Here is a 23,443-nt window from a genome sequence, read left to right on the forward strand (position 1 = left end):
CCCAAAGTTGGAAATATCGCCCCCCTGGTAGGCGATGGAATGGTCCGTGGGGCGATAGAAGCTACGAGTATACCGTAGGATCGTATAAGTTCGCTTGAGTTAGGAGGCGATGAGAGAGAAGAAATTCTGAAGGAGGAAACTATGGAACAAAAAGTTTGGGAAACTATGCTTTAAACGTTCATATTTTGTAAACTTATTGCACTATTAAAAAAATGGTGCCTTCCTTAGTTACTTTTGTCCATGACCAATAAACGAGTAAAAATAAAATTTCATCAGTAAAAGCCTATCCAAAGATAATCCCTTCAGGTCAATTGGAAATCCCTTCATGTTTAAAAATGTGATAAACATTTCGGGATAAACCTAGAAGCTACTTAGATGAGACAACCATAATTTTTTTATAGACATACTTTCAGAGGGACATGGACTTGGTTCACGGGGTGCAGAGAAGAGCTACGCGTGTCCTTGTTGGCACGCGTAGCTCTCTCTCTCTCTCTCTCTATATATATATATATATATATATATATATATATATATATATATATATATATATATATATATATATATATATATATTTCTCTTCATAATATATATATTTATAATGCTCAAAAAATATTTGTTATAATATCACACCATATTACTTTTTTCATGTGCCATGCTAATTAAAAATTGGTCACCAATTTCAATGGAATTACAGTTGTGTTTTTTATTTTATATGTGACAGGAGTTCTAATTCAATGACGCTTTTTACACGTATTATGATAACCGTAATATAATCTCTTATACTGTATAGATATTTTCACCATAAATCCTATTTATTGGTTATGGATAAGAAAGGCGGTATTTCTTCATGGTGAATAAGTTTACAAAATATGGACGTTTAGAGTCTGAGAATGACAGAGAAGGCTCCGTGTAGACAGTTTTTTGCTGCGCAGAAAAAAAATTCCCCCCACATATTATATAATTTAGTATACTATTTTGTCATTCCGTGCAGATATCGAAATTCTGTACACAGAGAAACAGTTCTGCGTAGATGAAATAAAAGACAATGTTCCCACTATCTGAAAAAAAAAAAAAAGCTAGAGGGTACATTTCATGTTGGAATGAAATTTTTTTTTATCCGCGAGCATCTCGTCATCATGCTTCCCTCCCGTCAGGACCCACCAGGCCCCCTCAAGACTGAGATATTTGGTGGGGCCTCCTTCATGCTGAATTTATACTATATATATTAAAAAAAAAAAAATGAGATTTGTTCAGCCCCCCTTCCCTGTAGGGGTCATGGTGCTCACTTAAACCATTGAGAATAGATGCTTGATTTCGTACCCAGGAGATATTCACCGACAACACAGATGAACTCCGTGATTCAATGATTAGCATCATGATTGTTTTATTTGAAGTATATGTCAGAGTTCTAGTACTGAGAGGTCTTATTCTGGTGATGATTAAAATTAGAGAGCTTGATTCGTAAATATGCCTCTCAGTAGTCTTATGGCAGGGCTCCAACCTCGTGAGTCCCAACCATGAGTTCAACTGGCCATGGAGCGCAGACACATTACACCGTAAGTTCCCTAAGCTGAGATCTTTGGTGGGCCCGCGGGTCGGACTCTTCATTATTATGAATTTATAGTGGGGGAAAAAGCAGATGAGAATTATCTCGGGCCTCAGGGCTAGAGCCCTGCCAACCCAACCCCCTTGTGGGGCCATGCGGGGAAGCTCAGTTGAATAGCGGCTTCCACGATAAAATCTGGCACAATGTGATTAATGACAATAAATATGTATATTAAGAAGTGGTGGCGAAGCCCTCTTTAAATTTGCCTTGGGGCTATGATGAGACGGCAGTAGAAGCATACTTTTTTTGGATAAATACTCTAAAATTTGTTTGAGTTCCGTAGAACAGCCTCACCATCATCAAGGGTTCCGTAGAACAACCTCATGACTGTCGAGGGATCCGCGAGAAACTTTACGTTGGAAACCCCCGGTCTAAGTAGTCAATCGGCTTTTTCAGCTGGATCCACCAAGACCCTGGTGAAACATTCATGCATATCAAACTGAAAATGAGTGTTGAAATGTTGTGTGACCTCATAAAATTAACGCCACGACAAATGTCTGTTTAAATTCTGTTGAAGTCGATTCAACAAAGTGTTGTGTTCGGCTTTTTTTTTTTTTTTTGGCCAGGCAGTGTATAATATATAGGCGTACTGTAAGCAACACATAATCCAAATGTCTGAATGATCAACCGAGTGCTTCAACTAATCTTGCAAAGTTTGAGAGGAAATATATCATGGAATCGTCATTCTGGAGCATGCTATCGTCTTCAGAGAAAAAGTATTTCAAAAATGATCACTAGGCATGCTAAAATATTCTCAGACTTCATTTTATTGCTGACCCTAGTCAAGAACAGAAACAACCTCTCTGATCACATTTCTGGAGTAGTAGATGCAATAAAATAGGTTACGACTTCTTTTTTTACCACACACACAGGCGGTGTATTCTTGAATGAATTTAATACAATAAACGCTAATATAATGCTCTAGAATATATATTTTTTCAAATTCTAATTAATTAATTTATGTATCATTCGCAGGGTGAAGAATTTACTTCTTCAGTCGAACTGCATTCTGGAAGCTTTCGGCAACGCCAAGACGAATCGTAATGACAATTCCAGCAGGTTCGGTAAATACATGGACATCAACTTCGATTTCAAAGGCGATCCACTTGGCGGTCACATCAGCAACTACCTCCTAGAGAAAGTAATAACTCGGCACTTCACCTGAAATTCATACGCATTTTTTTTTATTCACAAATGATTTTCGACATTCTTTTTCAATCTAAGAATTAATTTTTTTTTCTGTCTCCCTTTCTAACTTCTCGTAAAGTCTAGGGTCATCGTCCAGCAAAGTGGCGAAAGGAATTTCCATTCGTTCTACCAATTATTGCAAGGAGCACCGAGCGACGTGCTGAAAAAGTGCAAGTTAAAGTCTGACCCAAAAGCCTATCACTACACAAAACAAGGCAAAAGCCCGAAGGTAAACTGCAAATCACGATTTTGACCTTTTCCTTTCATATAAATAATTCCATCTATCAAAGATCGATAGGCAAGAATTATGACAATTCTGACAACTACGTTTATATGTATAAGTAATTCTCATAAAATAGATAAGTGGTTCTCAACATGAGGACGTATGGCACCGTTTCAGCCCTGGGATCATGGGAGGAGATACGGGGGAAGCAATGCCTCCCTCCGCAGTGTCAATGACGGAGCCGACTGATCTGATGCATCTGCATATATATGAATTATCATCATCATACCCCCACCCTTTCCTGTCTATCTCCGCCTACGTCTGATATGTTCCAAAGGGACCATGAGTGAAAATCAAGAGGAAGGGAAGCCATGACAGGTAGTTAACGGGGGGGGGGGAGGGGAAGCACAGTGAGCTATGAAAATAAAAAATATATATACAGATATGAAGAAATAATGTTTTTAAGTAAAGTACAGCAAGAAAAATTCTGACTACTTCCAGAGCACAGTAGAATGAAGACCATTTTAATGCATAAGCAGGTACCTCATGTCAAAAAACGCCTACACGATAAGATCTGATATTATTATTGTCGAGAGTAATTAGATCGTTTTTACAGCTAGGATAGGAAGTCCTTCCCCCACTGCCGCAGAAGGTAACTAAGCTGGGGACGACGACATGATGTTGAGGTGGGCCTGCATAGAACTTATCAGATCATTTCTTTGTTATTTTATCATGTATTATGTTATTTTCCGCCTTTAAATAATCATTAATGCACTTTTACGTTAATCTCGCCAAATTGATGACAGAATTGGCACGTCTTGTGACAGCGATAATTTGTCGATGTCATAGCACCAAGAGAAGAGTAAAGACTTCACGAGAATACGTTAGAATTCTCTCGAAGCTTTTCCCTGAACTGTTTAGTGGCACAACCTCCACGGAACTATAAAAAAACATTTTATTTCATAAACATAATCAAGAATCATAACAGATAGTTTTAATTTTATTCAATATGTGAGAGAAGGGATCCTAACTTAAAGCGGTTTCTTGTATTTACATAATAGCAAAGTATAAAAATATAATAAGTCAGAAAATTAATAAATTTTCCTTCAAATTTTTTTCACCATTTAGAAAATTATTTCTCCCATTTATACCGGTTCGCGAATATTTTTATTTCATTTCAGCGGTCGACAACGAAGAAAAAGGCTGAAGAGAGAGAATATTGAACTCTAAACAGTACAAGGCCCAGGCTTTTAGTACCAATACGTATATAATTTCATTCATCGCTTACCGCTATATAATGCCTTTTGAAAAAAAATGTCCATGTCCCGGTTCTCATTATTGATTTGCGTTATGTCCCGGTTTTTATCCGGATTTATCGCGGTTTCTCAGTCAAATGATCTGGCCACCCTATCCTAGGTCCGCGCCTGCCCAAGTTCAGTCCCGTATCGTAAATCGGCCATGATTCTATAAGCGAGGTGAATTGTAACATGTCGACTTCTTCTCCGACGTCAACAGCACGGTAAATTATTATTAGCGTTTGAATGATTTTATATTTTTTTAATGGTGATCACGTTCTTTTTGAATTTTCTTGTTTCTTTCACGATTTTGATTTTTAAAAAATTATATCACGATATTTTTTACGAAAATAAATCAATTTATTTTTAAAATTTTTTTAAAGTAAATCCAGTGATAATATTTTCGGGGGCATATAAAATATTGTGTGTGTGTGTATGTCGGGTATCTAAGTTATACCTACCTTGTTATCGCCTTAAAATTTGTCTACGTAATTTTATATTGATAACTTAGAATAATCAAGAACTTGATTATTATTCTTTTTATATTTTAAATGTTCGATTAATTTTAATTTTATTTTTGCACGGTAAATAAAACTGTGCATTTATTTTTGCTCTTTCAGGTGGACACAATCAACGACAAAGCGGATTATAAGGCGGTATGTGCCGCTATGAAGACGATTGGCTTTTCGGATGATCAGGCATTATCTTTATGGCGTATCGTTGCAGCTATATTACATCTAGTAAGAACTTAATTATACATAAGTTGTCGGTGCTAAAGGTAAAGGGCTTATAGTGGGAGAATCACCCATCCATGATTAGTTAGAAATTTTAGCAGCGTTATAGAGAGCAGCTCCTCAAGTTTATTTACAAGTTAATAACGTGTGTTCAATGTGAACACCCTTAGTGGGTATGCAGATGTCTCAAACAAGTATTCGATCTCTCGCTAAGTGTTTAATAGCATTTTACCCATTCTCAAATCAATCGTTACAGAGATACTGTTGATACGGATGTGGGAGGCTACACATTTTACTCACAAAGAAAGGGTCCTAAGGTGACGTTTTCAAAAAGTTTTGAAAAAATTACCACTGATTCTACTCAGTTAAATATGTACAAAGATATAAAAAAAAATCCGGGCGGGATTATTATGGGTCACTCAAAAAAAGGTAAGTAAATATTAATATTTTGAACGCCAATAGCGGCCAAAAATGAATTTAAAAGTCTCAAAACCTAGAGTGACGTCATTCAAACAATACAAGATCAAGTGCAGCACAGACCAGTGGTTTTCCAATATGCATCTAAGATGCATGATTCACGTATCAAAAATCAATTTCACTCAAAATTTCATTGAGTGAATTATTCCTCCTAAATTTTAGGTATTTTTTAATAGTCATTTTTCACTGATAATAAAAAAAAAAGTCTCATTTTACAAAAATTAATTTTTGTAAAATAAGCAACCCCCTTATAATTTGAAGAGGACCCCTCTCAAATAATTCCCTATTTGAATAATACCCCTTATAATTTTGAAGAGTGAAATTACTCTTCAAAATTATTTTTTCGGGTAGCACAGACAAAGAAAGGGGAAAAAAGAGAAATAACTACAGTCGAATCCCGATTTAACGAATCGGAATATGCCGTGTATGTCTTGTGTACCATTGAGTTTGTTTCTGAAGAATTTGCTCCCATCCACATTCTGAACTCGGAATCAAACAACTCGGCAATTTATTTTGCCCGCATTATGTAGACAAACCATGTGTGAATGTTTAATGTTGTAGGCCTGATCGTTCTACAAATAACCATGTGTGGTTCTCTCAGTGTTAGCCATTAATTTTGGACACCTTCAGTCCAGAGACACTGCATATTTAAGTACTCTCCTTCCGTCATCAGGGATGTTATTTTTCCAATTCTATAATGAAAACGTCATCCATAGGGTATTTACTCACGATCTTTCCATTTACTCAGCTGTGTTTCCTGTATAATTATCTAATTTCTGTTTCGATATGCACTAATTCAAGAGAGCATTTACGCGTCAAAATCACTTCAAGTATTTAATTTATTATTTGGCAACCCTTTCATTCTCATTCACATTGTGTTTTCGATGTTGTAATTTTGTTTTTCTTCAAGGGAAATATCGAGTTTGCCATGAAAGATGACCAGTCTTATATCAAGAATAAGGACAGTCTGAAAGCCCTGGCCCAGATGTTGAGCGTAGACGAAGATGTACTCAGCAAGACTTTGTGCCAAAGGATCATCGCGGCCAGCGGAGACATCGTAAGAAAAGGCCACACGGTCTCTGAAGCCATTTATGGGAAAGACGCTTTTGCAAAAGTAATCACTTGTGTTTTTCTTTATTATATAAATTATTATTTTCTTCATTTTTTCTTAAACTTCTATGATTCACTCTCATAAAAGCGTATTGGAAATTTTTTTTTCTGCAAGAACGGATGTAAATTGGTGCTATTAGCATATTTTTAATTGAAACAATACACCAACACGAAAATTTAATTAATTAGAATGGTTTTTTTAATTAGATAAAACGGTTAATTATGGGAAAAATATAAATTTCACCTTGGTTTTAATGTTATCAATGTGAACTGATGTAATCTTACTTAGCAAAGTTGAAAGTCGAATAGTTTTTACCTTGAATTTTATTTCCAATCCCCTCAAATATTGGTCGCTTTTATATAAATCTCTGAATGCGTAAAATTTCAGCAGCTCTCAAAAGGTAACACCGACAAGGAATCATATCTTCTAGATAAAAAACGTATTTTGCTTATACAACCGTATTTTGTACTGAAATCACACAAAAGATGTACTACCTAAAATATCGAAAAAGTTTAGAAAAGAAATTGGTAAATTTTTTTTTGATCATGTATTTGCCATGTATATTCAAATATACACGGAACCATAGAAGGCAGAGACGGATTTAGATCGGTTGAGGCCTCGGAAGCAGAAGAAAATATTAGGCCCCTTAAATTAAAAGAAAAGTGTGAAGTTGAGGGATTTGCGGGGCCGTTCGGAATTCAAGATGCATGGCGAGGCCGGTGCACTCGCCATTGAATCCGCCTCTGATAGGGAGCTAATATTATTGCAATTTTATATTTTACGTTATGAATCATCTCTTATTTCGTTGAATTTTGCGTATCAGACTGTAATTCGAAGAAAGAATCGAGTTATTGATGGTTTTTAATCGGTAATCACAACATGGTTATTATTTTAGGCTATTTACGAGCGTATGTTTTGCTGGATCGTGAACAGAATCAATGAAGCCATAGAAGTAACACCGAACAACAACACCTACATGGGAAAGAACACGGTCATTGGTGTTTTGGATATTTATGGATTCGAAGTTTTCGACAACAACGGGTATAATTCCGTCATAAAAATTCTATTTAAGATACCGCATTTGCGTTTAAAGACCAATACTGTCTTAAAACATAACCAAAACCCCACATATTATCATTTCTTTTCTTCTGAATAAAATCTTAATTCTACCTCTAAAATGAGTTTTAATGTTTTCTGTCACCTCTTATAGGAATTTTTATATTTTTGTAAAAATTATAGTTTCGAGCAGTTCTGCATAAATTACTGCAACGAAAAGTTGCAGCAGCTTTTCATCGAACTCGTCCTGAAACAAGAGCAAGAAGAATACAAGAGAGAAGGCATCAAATGGCAGAATATAAATTACTTCAACAATGCCATCATATGCAATCTCGTCGAAGAGCCGCACAAGGGAATAATAGCCATAGTCGACGAGGCTTGTCTTGGAGTTGGGACCGTTACTGACGAGGTAACCATCAATTAATGCTCCAGTTATGTGGCATATGTAACATAAATGGTTATGTGGTAAATACCTCTACTTAAATGTTTCTCAACCTTTCTGAAAACAAGGACCAGTAAAATGTCTGAAACAATTTGACGGGTCACTTGTGTCCCGTATTACGGTACATTCCTGTAATTTTTATTATTCCGATTTTTTTTATACGTTAGTCCCATTTTTTCAACGATTGAATTTGTGATCTTTACTAAAGTCGTGAATACACAACGTTTCATAATATAAATTGTTACAATTTTCATAATATTATCAAAATTATTACAATTTTCATAATATTATCTAAATTATTACTATTTTCATAATATTATCAAAATTATTACAATTTTCATAATATTATCAAAATTATTACAATTTTCATAATATTATCAAAATTATTACAATTTTTATAATTATCTAAATTATTACAGTTTTTATAATTATCTAAATTATTACAATTTTTATAATTATCTAAATTATTACTATTTTCATAATTATAATATTGTTATGATAATTACGACAATAATTATAAACTTTTATCTCACATATTTGTTATCTTTAACATTTTGTCCTCAATTTTGTTAGAATTTTAGTTGCGACCAATCATATTATGCCCACTTCTGACAATGTGTGACAGTGCGTTTGATTTCAATTGTCCTTATTTTGCGGATTATTATTTAAGATCCCTGTTAACCGAATTTTATTTTTCTCAATCAGATTTGAATATCTTTTTCGGGAAATACATTTTTGTTTTCTACGATTTGTAGCAGCCATATACACATTCACACTCTTCAGCAATTTTAGCAGCAATCAGCAAATTGCATTTATAGCAATAAATTTCAGTTTTCGGCAAAATTTAGCGATGTCCCGTATTTAGGATCGCAATTTCCTTCATGATGTATGGCGAACCCACGTATGAAGGTATAATTTTATTCGAACCCATATTGTTATATCGAACCACTGGAAGAATATATATATAATTATCTAGATTAACCCAGGCTCCTAGTGGTCCAATATACATTTAGAATAAAACGATGACTCATGAAAAGAAGGAATCAGTTAAATTTCAATAGCATTTTAATATTTAATCAAATGATCATATGAAAAGAACGAGTTATATTTACACAAAATAAAAGTCAATTAGAAAAATCCATTTCCACGATATCAAATTCTGCATAATACATAAACAAAATACTGTATGTTCAATTATAATAATTTTAACTTGATGTTGGAATATCTCTCTTTTAATCACTCTTTATGCCTAATTTCGCCATCTGCCCCCGGTTAATTCCTCCTAATTTAGGTTTTAACTAAACGTCTATAATTTACTAAAATTGTGGTAAGAATTTCTTTCCTACCTTTTCCTCCATCCCTTTCATCACGGATGATCGCCGCTCCTGATGCTACAGTTGAAAATGTGTTTAAAAAAAATTCTACTCTTTCTACATTTTTTTCCCAACTTGATTTCTAGCTTGCACTAATCAATCTGCTTTAATTTTTCAAAGATTCCAAAAAGTAAAGTTTTGAGGGGTACCAACCCCCTATTTCTAATTGGTAGTCCGGCTTCAAAGAAAGATCCTTCCATTGGGTGATGAGGATTACGTAGGTACAAATAGTATTAAAATTGACATCATTGGTCAAGGTTCACCCCCTACGATCTTTCGAAGCATATGGGAGGAAGATGTTTACTGTGGGGGAGAAGTTGTACAAAAAAGAAGGAAAAGAAAAGTAGAGAGGAAGCAAGAAAGTCAGAAATAAAGTCAATTGCCTGCAGGTGGCAATACAATGGTCAATAGGCTTCAGTATATAGGGGAGAGAGAGAGAGAAAAGAAGAATACGAAGCGGCTATTACGCAAACTTTGAAGGGGCCCTTTAAGTAAGTGGCCATAAAATTAAGGAGTGTTGATGGAGGCGAAAGAGCATGTTTTTTTACAATTTAAATGGCTCACGTCCCCTTTTCCCTTTTCTCTTATTATTATATTATATTGGGCTGGAAATTGGACCTCTCCCGCTTCATCTGATAGCGATGGCTATTGACGCCATAGCAATATGGATATCATCACTAACATGTGGATTACAACGGGTGAATAATTTTATCAAGTCTGCCTGCGGACCACCTATGCCATCGTCGCGGACCACAGGTTGAGAAGCGCTGCTCTACATGAATAAAAACAGTAGAGGGTATTTACCCCAATTTTCATCATTTATATTCAGCTTCGAAAAGTAGTTCATCTTTTCAGCCATGATACACATGCCACTTTCGAATATATGCAACCAATGAGATTATTGGTAGCATTTGCATGAATTTTAAAAATAATCTCATTGGTTGCATGCGTATATATCATGGGCTTTCATTCAAAAACAATCCTGGATGAAACATGGCTTCGAAGCCAGAAACTTTGTGCACCAATGTGTTAATTCAAGGGTGCTCAACCTTTTGGAGAGTGCGGGCCACTTTAATGATTTGAAAACGTGTCGCGTTCCACCAAAATAAGTGATCTGTAAATGTGCTGCGGGTGACATAATTGATGTGTAAGTGTGGTGAGGGCCGCTTGAATGATCTGGAACTGTGCCGCTGGTCATTTAATGATCTGTGAATATGCGGCGGGTCATTCGAGTGATCTGAAAATGTGTCGTGGGTCACTTAAGTAATCTGTAAATTCGCAGTGGGGTGAGGGTCCCTCAAGTGCTTTAGAACTGTTCTGCAATGATCTGTAAATATGCCGCGGGTCACTTACGTGATTTGAAAATCTGGCACGGGCCACTTAAGTGATGTGGAATTGCACCGCGTACCACTTGAATGATCTGGGAATACGTTACGCGCCACTCAAGTGATGTGGAACCACACTGCGGATCAATTAGATGATCTGGAAATGTGCCCCTTAGCTCATTTCTTACAAAATTCGGTTTGACATCGCGGGCCACATTTGACCCGGGGGCCATCTGTTAAACATATATGCTTTAACCCTTTATATCCGACATTGTGAAAATTAGAATAAGACGAAAATTATAATAAATTAAAGTAGAAGTACAAATGTACTGATAATAATAGATAGTTATCATGTAAATTATTTGGTAGGTCATTTTAGTTATAATTAAAGAAAACAACAATATTTTTGAAACAACTAATTAGTTCAAAACAAACTATCGAACCTGGTACTTTAAAGTACCGTCAGGATAAGAAAGAGTTAATTAATATCTAGACTGGTGTTTCCCAAAGTGGGCAATATCGCCTCCTCGTGGGCGATGGAATGGTCCAGGGGGCGCGGTAGAAGCTACGAATTTAACATAGGATCCTATGGGGTCACTTGAGTTGTCCGGGTTCGAACCCCACAGTGGTGGTCGGCTGAAGTTGGTTTTCTGTGGTTCCCAACTTCAAAGCGCAAATGCGAGCCGATCTCCCCGTTAAAAAGTCTCGCCACAGAGAGCAACAGTCCTACGACGATAAATCATTCAATCATACACTTCACTCATAGTTTGAAAAACTGGTGGCAGATGGCAGCACTACACATAACAAGCATTACAGAGAAACAAAAAAACTTCACGAAAGGTTTCACTACACGTACACGCACATTCCCGCATGTACCGATGCGTTGGGGGTTCCGCGGGGGGGGGGGGGTGGGCGGGGTGCATGTGTGGTGTAGCAGTAGTAGGTAGGGCCTCCAAAAAATGGCTCGGGGATCCATGATAAGTCAGCCACCTCGTTGGGCAATTTGCTTGTTGTGGCGTTGTATTTGTATTTGTATTTGAGTTGGGGGGCGATGAGAAAAAAAAATTGCTGATGAAGAGGGCGATGGAACAAAAAGTTTGGAAAACTATAATCTAGACAGTAAGAGAACATTTTTCTTCTTCATTAGATGCTGTTGGAAACTATGGACAGAAAGCTCGCCAATCACGACCATTACACCAGTAGACGCGTAAGTAAACGTTATTGTAATTTACACAAGTCTTGATAATTATGCAGTTTATTCCAGAGTGGAATACATATTTGATAATACAATAATATTTCAGAGATGATAATCATATTTTTTTATCATCGTGAGTAAAAGTGAAAATACAGTACTATATTTTACATTTAAATAGTTTTCAATACATCATACACAAGACTTCCTAACCTCTAGGTCGCGATCCAAACTTAGATCGCAGTACTTCTTAGACGGGTCGTAAGTCAGTTGATAGAAGCAATTTACGAACCCATTTACAATCTTAAATCCATTTGTTGCGACATTGGTTTCAGGGGCGTCTGAACGATTTCGGTGTCCTGGACCAACGTTTTTAGGACCTTCTTCATCCATATGTTGCGGTCAATGTGATAAATTGGTTATTATGCATAATCACCAATCGTTTCGGTAAGTTTGATATTGTTTTTGGTGGTTCTTAACTTCGAGGAATGAATGCTAGTCGATTTCCCCGTCAAAAAGTCTCGCCACAGAGAGCAGCTGGCCTACAACAGTGCAATTATTCATTCATCACACTTCAGTCATAGTTAGGAAAATTGGTGGTTGATGGCAGCACTGTAACAGTATTACACAAACAGACTTTACGTTATGTTCGCACCGCACATTTTCCAGCATAACCCAGGTCTTCGTCGGCCGCGTGCTTCATTGAGACAGAGCTGCAGGCCATGATCTGGTTAGAAGGAGGAGGAGATAAGTTTGATTAATTTTGTGCTCGGATGGCAAAATGTTGCAATTCACTTTTTCCAAAAAACTGACTTTTTTTTTGCATTCCACAGTTTCTTTCGTTAATGTTTAGAAGGTGGCAAAATGTATGTCTTTCTCGTTCAGTTTATGAGAAAACAACGAAGGCAAAAAGCCACAGAATCACGATGTTGGCAAAATGTTATTTACAATCTGCCATCTTGAAAATTTTCAAAAAGTGACTTCTAACATTACCACAGCATTTATCACTTTTCCCGGCGGTTATATATAATACCCACGTGTCGTCAGTGAATTTGATAAATGCATGTATGGTGTAGCAGTAGTAGGTAGGGCCTCCAAAATATGGCTCGGGGATCCATGATCTTAGGTCAGCCACCTCGTTGGGCAATTTGCCTGTTGTGGCGTTGTATTTGTATACAGGGTGTTCTGTTAATGGACCGAAAAACTCACAGGGTTGTTAGTAGGCATCAAGGGGGAACAAAAATTGCAAAGGAACGTGGTGTCGCAAACCCCGTTGAGAGGGCGAAAATCGCGAAAAACGCATGCAGGCTCCAAGTCCAGAGGAGACGAAAGGTGGATGTCAGTTGATCGCTGAATGCGTTCGTGGGTTCGCTTACCATATCGCCGTAAGCATACGCTGGGGTAGGACACGCGCTGCGGACGATGTAAATTAGATTATCGTCGCTGCGGCAGACATCAAAAGCATACCTGGTATCTCTAGCTCATCCGGGAATCCTTTTTACGTCGTTGTAGACTGTGCAATGACGTCAGCGGCTGCCACTTCTAACAACTCTTGTAATAATTAATCAAATAAACCTTTTTGTAGTTATTATTGTACTTTTTGTCGTTCCTGCGTGACGTCGAAACCTGCATGCGTTTTTCGCGATTTTCACCCACTCAACGTGGTTTGCGACACCATGTTCCATTGCAATTTTTGTTCCTCTTAATGTCTACTAACAACCCTCTGAGTTTGTCGGTCCATTAACAGAACGCCCTGTATATATCAGCTGTCGCACATTATAATACGAAAAAGAGGGATGAACGGGGTTTTGTTTGCTGTCCGAGTAAGGATAATCTGTCTAAGAATGGAACTATAAAAATAATGTAGAAGATCTTTTACAAAACTTGAAAAAAAACAAAAAAACCAATAAACCTATTGGTTACATTCGCTCAAATGCAACCGATAGACTTATTGGTTGTATTTTTCAAGTTTTGTAAAAAGTCCTTTTTCCAACTCTTATAGTGTAATACCGGCCTAATAATAATTTAGATGAAGGGTTTGCCTGCATATTAAAAAATCAGAAGGTGAGGGTAAACGACCTGTGTTTTTGAAATTGAGGTGAAGGCAATCGACTAATTTTTTCTGAAACATGATTTAGCGGGAGGGCAATCAACCTGTACCCATTATTAATTGTTATCAGTAAGTAAAATTAATGTAAAATAATTTTAAAATAGTGAGAGAAATAGTAGCAGGATTAAAATAAAATTCACAATTTATGAAAAAATAATAATTCTAGAATTAGTAGCTTTCAATAATCTCTCCCCCCCCCCCCGATATTTGATTAGAGGTTCCGGGCCAGGTCCTGTCGGATGCCATGGACTGGTTTCACTGATTTCGAAATTTAAGTATTTTGTTAATCAAAAATTTTCAAATTCATCGATGGGTCGGTCGCGAAGTTGATCATGGTATTGATTTTGGGTCGAGGTTTAAAAATGTTAAGAAACCCTGCAATACAGTAATAGGGAGTGGCGCACTCTTACCACTTTTTATAATTCGTGGATTCATAAAAACAACTATTTTATTAAATTCTATTCTTTCCAGCTCTCTCCAACGGATAAAACTCTAGAACATAACCAAGATTTCCAAGTCAAGCATTACGCCGGGGACGTCAAGTATTCAATAGTCGGTTTCTTGGACAAAAACACCGATACTTTATTCCAAGATTTCAAGAGACTTCTATTTAACAGGTATTTGATGCGTTATTAGACCCGTCTAATTCATGGATTCAAATAGTTCCCGTGAAATTGCTGGATATTAAATTACGACTATTTCTCGAGTTATGACCACAGACGTGAACTTTTATCAGGTCAATGGGCTCGAGCTGTCGCAATATTTGCCGATATCTCTATAACACCTTTGAAATATTGGGCTCCCAATATTCTCGACGACTTTTGTTAGGATTATTAGTTATAACTTTTTGGTACATTATAGTAGTTCTTTTTTCTCCCTAGTTCCGACCCTCTCATAAAATCCATGTGGCCAGAAGGATCCCAACATGTCACCAAAGTAATTACGTTTTAGATCAGTATTTATCTGATTTATTGCTATGTATGAAACCTGATAACTTCTATAACGTTATAGTTATCACGGTGATCGCAGGTTTCGGTACTTGAAAATATTTGTGACCCTTCAAATTAATATTTTCAGGTGACGAAGAGACCCTTAACAGCAGGGACGATGTTCAAAAATTCAATGGTTGCTCTAGTTCAGAATTTAGCATGCAAGGTAAATATATGATCGAATGATATTTCTTGACCTATAAACATGATGAGTTACCTACCAGATAATCAGTTATCTTCACAAATCTATATACGACATCTGCTGTCATTTTTTTCTAATGATTTTAGGAGCCTTTTTACGTGAGATGCATCAAACCCAATGACATAAAGTCACCGTCGTATTTCGATGACGAACGTGTCAAGCATCAGGTGTGCTATCTAGGTCTGTTGGAGAATGTCAGAGTCCGAAGAGCCGGGTTCGTGTACAGACAACTTTACGGAAAATTCCTGCAAAGGTTTGTTATTTGCTACAATATCAGTCAGGGGCGTCGGAAGTGTTTCGAAACTGTGGGTGCTCGTCTTTAGTTTTATATCGGAAATTTTAATTTCTGTATCAATTCTGGGAGTGCTCGGATCCATGTCACAAATTACCGTGGGTGCTTGAGCACCCACTGCACCCCCGGCTCCGACGCCAATGATATCAGTAATATTCTGAAATGTATAAAGCAAGGATGTATCCAAACTTTTTTTTTGGGTTTTTTGGACCGTATTGGCAACAGTTTTGGGCCTCAACTAACTATACAAGCGATTACTGATGAGATCACTTTGAACACAAACTTATCATCTAATTTTCTGAAATTTATTTTTTTATGAAAAGTTATTAAAAATTTTCGTAAACAATCTGTTTGTATTGGTTCAAGATTGCTTATTGGGTCACATTCATACTCTTACTGGGCCGAAACAGGTCCGTGAACCGTGGTTGGATACCTCTGTTAAATTTCGTTTGGTTCAGATCTCACACGATGGTTAGTCGCACCTCAATTTCTGTTCTTTCATTCTATAACTATGCAATTTATATTCAGTGCCAGTCATTACAGTCAAAGTCTAAAGTATATATTTTTAGTCTAAAAAACCGTAATAAATTTCCTATAATATGTATGTAGGATGTCCCACAAATTCGCAGATGGTTTAAAAATTCATGGAAATTGAAAGAATCCGTGTATTTGCGATTTGTGAAAAAGTTATTCTCACGAAGGGAGATTTTTTTTTTTGTTACCGGAAAAAGTTTAGTTCAAGTTTTTGTAGATAGAGAACGCTGCGCAAAAGCAAAAATAAAAAAAATCGCTGGAAATATGTGAGATAGTCCTATAAAATAAGGGAGTGCATTTCTGAATTTTCCTGCTACTGGCGCTAACATAATGTTTTCATTGTGATGGTGACATTGGTGGATAAAGCACTATTAGTAAAGTTGTTTCACCTCAGTCACGAATTTCCGGCGTTACGAACATTTCGGATACAGAAGAAATTGTAGAAGTTTTCGGATCCAGAATTTTGTGATTTACTTTCGTGAAGAACTTTTTAATTTTTTTTTCTGTACCAAAGAAATTCCCCTTTCTTATAATAACTTTTCACAACCCTCATTCAAATACAGTGTACCAATGCTTTTAAGTTTTACGAATTTTTAAATTATTTGTGAATTTATGGGACACCCTGTATTATACAGCTTTTCCACTGATGAAAAATCTCGGGATAAATAAATCGCTTATCTATTTTTTTTTTAAACATTACTTAGTAATGTAGCGACTATTAGTAATGTGCGACTATTAGTAATAGTAATTAGTATACTAATTGACTATTAGTATTGACTCAAAAATGTTTCTCTTTTTTTTTCCACATTGACTTCCGAAGGTATAAAATGGTTTCCAAATACACTTGGCCAAACTATACAATCGGAACTGATGAAGAAGGTTGCAAGACCCTTATGAAGGAGAAAGGATTGAATGGAGACGCCGAATATGGAAAGACTAAAATATTCGTCAAGTCCCCACAAACGATAGCTCAGCTAGAGAACCTCAGAGCTCAGTTCATTCCAAAGATTGTCGTGTTCATGCAAAAAGTGAGTACGGCTCTTATTTAAGTGTCTTTTACATACTGATCCGTGGAATCAGGGGATATGGGTGCATTACAGTGAAACCCCTCTTAACGGTCACCCCCCTCTTTTACGGCCAAATAATAATTCCCATTGTCTAATAATAATATATATGTCTGACCCCTGATTAAGTCACCCATCTATTACAGATGCATTTTTTTCGTCCCGTTGGTGTCTGCAAAAGATAGGTTTTAGTGGATTTGTCATTTACGTAACGCAAGGGGGTTCGGAAACAAACTTGGGTCGCAGGGACTTCTGAGATGGGTCCTACAAATCCACATGCAATTTGGTTATAAATCCATTTGTTGCGTTACTGGTTTCAGGGGCCATCTTAATGACATCAGTGGCCTGAGCTGGGACCCAGACATTTTTTTGTGTCTCTCTTGAGCCATTATTTTGGGGAAAAGTGGGTATCTAAAAAGACATAATATTCACGGAATTCACAGGAAAAAATTATGTATACAAAAATATGAACACAATAACGAAAATTCAGAATTGATGAGAATTTGAAATTCCGAATTTGAAAAAATTTACAACAAAGGGTGATGTTTCGGAAACCGTTTATGCATAAAAAATATAATCAGCTGGCAATCAAACGCTATACATGATGGTGTTATTTCACAGTGATTAATTTGACCAAATTGGATCGATAAAGGGAAATTGGGATCATAAATACGCAGCATCACCAAAAATGTCCACAATTTTCCTTAAAAATGCCAAATATCGCTTATGAATATACCTTGGCGAGAAATTCAGTGTTATATAGCAAGTCTAAAATTTTTTTCACGGGAAAAACATTTTTATTAAAAAAATTATATTTATAGTCATGTTCACATTACAACCACAAATTATAAATTATGCAAATGACCTTCAATGATTCTAGTGAAAATTATAGATTAAAGTAAGCTTCGTTGTGAAAAACCGGTAAGAACGGGACATTTTTTTTTCAAATAAAATAAAATAAAATAAGTACTGGGAAATACGGGAATGTCAATTAGCAAGTCAGAGCGTCAAACATGTAATAAATCTTTTTTCAACGTTAGGTATCAATAGTGCAACATGTGCTCATTGCCTCAATATGATGATGATAATTTCAGGCATTTTTTTTTGGGAAAATACGATAAAAAAAGGACTACAGAGACGAAAAATGTGTCGTTGTATTCATTGTGTTTTCATCGATGTATAAGCGCGGCTCATTAACATTATTTGCTACGGGAACCGGCCCGGACCACCAATCATTGACATTATAATCCAGTCGTCGTTATTACTCAGGTCGTTATAACCGAGTTTAATTATTTCACCAAATGCAAATCATTGCAATTTACTGCCATTAATGAGATGGGTTGGAAATGAAGGCGCTGTCTATCGGTAGTCACATCAAGCTCGTTAGGTAAAATATCTTATCTATGTGTCCTCCCTCGAGTTTGAACCTGGGACCGAGACAGCAACCTTCATGGTGGTAGACGAGTAACCGAGTTTAACTGTGTAGTAAGATAATTTCGAAGTGAATGGGAAGAATTACATAGCCATAATGATGAACTAATGACCAGGCCTTAGAATGTCAACGTGCTCATGCATTATTTATACAATCATGCTTTTTTCGTGGCAGATCTGCAAACTGAAATATAGGGTGTCACACGAATTCATAAATAGTTAGGAAATTCAAATACAAAAATTGAAGGAATTGTTACGTTTCAATGCAGTTTAAGTAAAAAGTTATTTTCACGGGGGAAGGGGGGGAGGGTTCCGTGTATAAAAACAAATATAGTTCAAGTTTTTGTTGATAGAGAGTGGTAAACGAAATCCGGTAGGAGTGATTGGATCTGAACCTTTCTTCAATCTATTCTTTGTCCGAAAAGTTCGTAAGGTTTCAACGAAGATTCGTGTCTCAAGTAAAACAAGTTCACAAAAAGTGCTTTATCCACCAATGTCACCATCACAATAAAAGCCTTATGTAAGAGCCAGTAACAAGAAAATTCAGAAATGAGCGCTTAATCATTAAGTATGCCCTGCATTTTATAAGCTCCTGATTTGCATATTTCCAGTGATTTCCTTCCGTTCAGCGTCCTCTATCGACAAAGATATGAACTAAAATTTTTCCTGTTCCAAAAAATATCCCCTTTCTTGAGAGTAACTTTTTCGCATTTATATACAAATTCCTTCAATTTTTATGAATTTTCAAACTATTTACCATTTATACACGAATTTATGGGACACCCTATATGAGGATTTCGTAGTAATTTCTTGTTTATTTTTTGACGCAGATGTGGAGAGGAGGTCTCGCACGATTAAGATATCGCAAGATGAAAGCTGCGCTTCTTATAATCAGACGTTATAGGAAATATAAGATAAGGTCCTACGTCAACCAATTAGAAAATCTGTTCAAGTGAGTAATTTTGTATGCGAAGCACTTCTAAATTTTCAAATTTCAGAAATTCAATGAAAGTAATGACCTTTCATTTTCCCCAATAAAAAGATAAATTAAAAATAATTAGATAAATTTAATTATCATTGCACGCTCACACACTGACTATTTTTTATGTGAAATTTGAATCATAAATTACTTTAACCCTTACAGCGGCAATCCCGAGATATTTCGTCCAACTTCATCCGCTTTATGTTGGAGATCCCGAAATATCTTAGGTTCTTAAAATGCTCTTATTTTGACATTGACGAGCCCAGTTAGCTCTGTACAATAGTCTTTCACTGATAACATGTTTTCTTCCCCCTCTCCCCCTCCGTCCTGTCAATCAACTGCCAGCGGGCGAAGTCAGCTTTTATTTGAAGTCTGATAACAGAAGCAGAGAGAGAGAGAGAGAGAGAGACGATGTTTTTCTTTTCTCTTCCAGGTAGTATAGCAGTGGGTTTCATCCTTTTTCCAGTCACGAGCGTTACCTATACTAACACCTTCTGTAGCAGAAAGTCTCAGCGCGAAGCTCGTGACGTCACTGAAGTCGCCCAATTCACCTACAGTCATCGGATATACTGCAAAAAAAGGTGAAGATTTCGTATACGTCGAACTGCTATATCCAATGGCTACAGGTGAAATGGACGACTTAAGTGACGTCAAAGCTCCGCACGGAGGCCTTCTGCTATAAAAGGTGTTGCCCATACCCATCACCAAAAGAAGGGCACCCTTACGGCAAGTTTGACATACGAGTGCATACAATCAGGATGATTTCAATTCTTTGATACAATTTTTACAAAGTGTTTAATTGGAACGTGGATCAAGTGCTCGTGAGCATGAAATCAGACATAAGCATCGAGCACTCTGGGTATTCCAGGGAGCATCGTGGTGCTCGCGAGCAACGGGTTGAGATGCCTGTAGTATAGTATCCTTGCCTACAGCATAAATAACCGAAAACGAGAAAACGACAGTTTTTCCTCTTATTTTTGGTGTTGGGGGCGGGAGCATTAATTAGCTCACGTCAATCGAAAAAAAAAAAAAATTCTAGAAAATAGGTGGCAATTTCTAGAAGGTTTAGTGATTTCCAATGTGGCAGTTATAATGCGGATGAGGAAAATCTTAAAAACAACTTTAAGGGTTGAAAAGGTCAACTTTAAAGTTTATAAAGTTCACACACATTTGAGAAATATATTGAATTCCAGGATGAAAGACAGGCAACGTTACTCTTATATATTAATTCTTTCCAATTTTGTGGAAAAAACACTCTCCTCTCTTTCGTAACTTTCAATATATTTTTATAATATATCTCGAAATTTCATTTTTTTAGCATTTCTTTTCCTTTATCATTTCAGAAGCGCAAAAAATAAGAAAGATTTCGGTAAGACTATACCATGGCCTCAACCATCTTATATCGTCAAGGAATCTGTTCCTCATCTTAAAAATATGTATAACAGGTGAGTGAATACGTACACGTATTGTATCCATATAATGCCTCTCATTTATTTGAGGGACTTCAGAATTCAAGAAAATTCAAAATTACTAGAATAATTGTTTCAGAACTGACGGAAATTCAAAATTAATGGAAAAATTGTTTGACAGTCATTGAAAATTCAGATTCTATCAATGGAAGAATTTATTTCAAAATCCATGAAAATGTAGAATTAATGAAAAAAATGAGTTAAGAATTAATGAAGGAAATAATTTCAGAATTAAATGAAGGAAAAGATTTCAAATTAGTGAAAATTCTCGGAATTAACAAATTTCAGAATTCATGAGGAAAAAAAACTCATTGTGGATAAAAATCTAGAATTAATGATTGCGAAGCAATGATTGAAATGTAATTAATGTAGTTAATCATCAATTGCATTAAAGTAAATGGGCACCACATTAATCATTAATGTAATTAATGATTAACTTGGTGTCCTTGTTTAATTCGAAACCTTCATAATTGGCCCCGTTCCTCGTCCCTCAAGTCTGCACTAGTCGGAAGTAGGGCAATTTACCAATATCCCAAGTAATTCTAAATACAGTAGTTACGGCATCATAACGAGGAAAGAGTGAAACATTTTTCTGTTGTGTTTGCTATCTTAATTGATGTTTGAACTTTTTTTCTGTCGATTGTTTTCTACAGATGGCGAGCATACATGGTATTGAAACGATTCCCGAAAGAAGAATGGCCACAACTGAGACTGAAAATTACGGCAGCCGGAGTTTTCAGCCAGAAGAGAAGAGAGTGGGGTATTAAACGTAAATGGAAAGGAAATTATCTCGAACTGGTAAGAATAATATTGATTAGTTATATTGTTATTTCACCAAAGCCTCCACAACATGCCACGATCAATCTCAACTGCAATGCCAGAAAACAAAGCGAAATACTTTTTTTGTGTGTGTGTGATGATAAATGCATTTGGTTGGGAAAGTTTCGGAAAGTTGGGAAATTTTTGAGAAATTTATTTTAATGCAGTGGTGTAAAATTTTATAATTCCAAAGATTTCGCTGTAGTGGGACTTCTTTGAGCTTTCAAAAATTCTCACGCACCTCCCTACGCCTAAATTAATTTAGTTTTACTATCAAGGTAGTGATTTAAAAAAAAGGATATCATTGAGTAGCATTAACAAAGTCGGAAATTCTCACACCTTCACTAGGAAAGTTTGGTAGCTGTTCAGGAAAACACGCTTCACAGTTCGAAAAATTCTGAATTATACGATACGCATGAATATCCTAATTCACCTAAGACCGGGATTACACTAAGTTTGATAAAAGATCTTTTAAATAACTTTAAGAAAAAGCTCGAATGCAGTCAATAAACCTATCTGTTATATTCGAGTGAATGCAACCGATAATCTTATAGGATACATTTTTCAAGTTTTATAAAAAAAACTTCTCTGAAACGTTTATAGTGTAATGCCTGCCTACGTCCTCTAATTCAAAAATACAATCTTTTCTTTCAGTTTCCTCCACACACTGGGATCATTAAATAATAAAACAAACCGTTATAAAGGGGATAAACGTGTCAGAAACTCATTGTTTGGGAATCACGGTAACCAAAGTAAACATTTCAGAAGTCTTTGTTGAAGCCTATGAACAATTCTTGTCTGACAGTTTTTCGCCATTATCGAATGAAAGTTCGTGCATTTGCCCAGCCCTGGCGAACTTTTAAAGTAGCCTATCGTTCAAGTTTGGTCCTATTTGATATACAGACGATCCCGCTTACAACGTTTTTCCCACGTAGTACGATTAAATTTCGTGGTTTCAACTCTAAACGATTCTCATTAAAATTTCCATTCATAGCGTTCCCCCTCCCCCCACTTTTTTGCAACATATTTTCATGATGTTATTTGAAAAATGTTATATACTGAGTCCATGTAAATGCGATATTTGAAGAAGATCGGTCAAAAATTGTAGATTTATGTAAAGAACACACATACATCATTTTTATATCAGTATATAGATTATATTATAAACCTTTTCATTATTGGCTTTTACTAACTGGAGAAACTTGACTAAACTTATTTTCAGGAAGAAGAGAATGAGAATCATTCACAGTTCAAGTCATCGATCTCTGCTCTCAAGCAAAAAGACAAATTCAACAACGTCCTGTTTTCAAGTTTCATTAAAAAGGTAAATAAATTCTGTATTAGAATTTAAAGCATATTTCCATATTTTAGAGCATTTTTTGCATATTTTAGCAATACAATGAAGAGAGATTTTTTTTGCCGCAACGTCCCGGTTTTTCGTTGTTCATTTCTAATAATTAACGATTTTCCGGCGATATTAACAATAATTGACAGTTTTACTTACTTTTGGCAATTATTGCCGATTTTTC

The 23,443-nt window shown here is 36.1% G+C and overlaps 1 protein-coding gene across 1 annotated transcript in view; it reads left to right on the forward strand.

The window, feature by feature from the left end:
* LOC149078521 (unconventional myosin-Id-like) overlaps positions 1–23,443 on the forward strand; it is a 58,233-nt gene that overhangs the window by 28,467 nt on the left and 6,323 nt on the right. The window contains exons 4-19 of the mRNA XM_089240633.1: positions 2,582–2,747; positions 2,874–3,023; positions 4,933–5,052; positions 6,434–6,637; positions 7,530–7,675; positions 7,874–8,099; positions 11,978–12,037; positions 14,604–14,749; positions 15,014–15,068; positions 15,210–15,287; positions 15,410–15,576; positions 16,970–17,177; positions 19,475–19,596; positions 20,970–21,071; positions 21,749–21,893; positions 23,137–23,238. Of these exons, the coding sequence (XP_089096759.1) occupies positions 2,582–2,747; positions 2,874–3,023; positions 4,933–5,052; positions 6,434–6,637; positions 7,530–7,675; positions 7,874–8,099; positions 11,978–12,037; positions 14,604–14,749; positions 15,014–15,068; positions 15,210–15,287; positions 15,410–15,576; positions 16,970–17,177; positions 19,475–19,596; positions 20,970–21,071; positions 21,749–21,893; positions 23,137–23,238 (2,197 nt within the window). The remainder of the gene's footprint in view (positions 1–2,581; positions 2,748–2,873; positions 3,024–4,932; positions 5,053–6,433; positions 6,638–7,529; positions 7,676–7,873; positions 8,100–11,977; positions 12,038–14,603; positions 14,750–15,013; positions 15,069–15,209; positions 15,288–15,409; positions 15,577–16,969; positions 17,178–19,474; positions 19,597–20,969; positions 21,072–21,748; positions 21,894–23,136; positions 23,239–23,443) is intronic.

The sequence above is a fragment of the Pholcus phalangioides genome, unplaced genomic scaffold, assembly GCF_987345545.1.
Source record: "Pholcus phalangioides strain wild (caught in Gottingen) unplaced genomic scaffold, Ppha-v1.0 ptg000013l_1, whole genome shotgun sequence".
Classification (NCBI taxonomy): Eukaryota; Metazoa; Arthropoda; class Arachnida; order Araneae; family Pholcidae; genus Pholcus; species Pholcus phalangioides.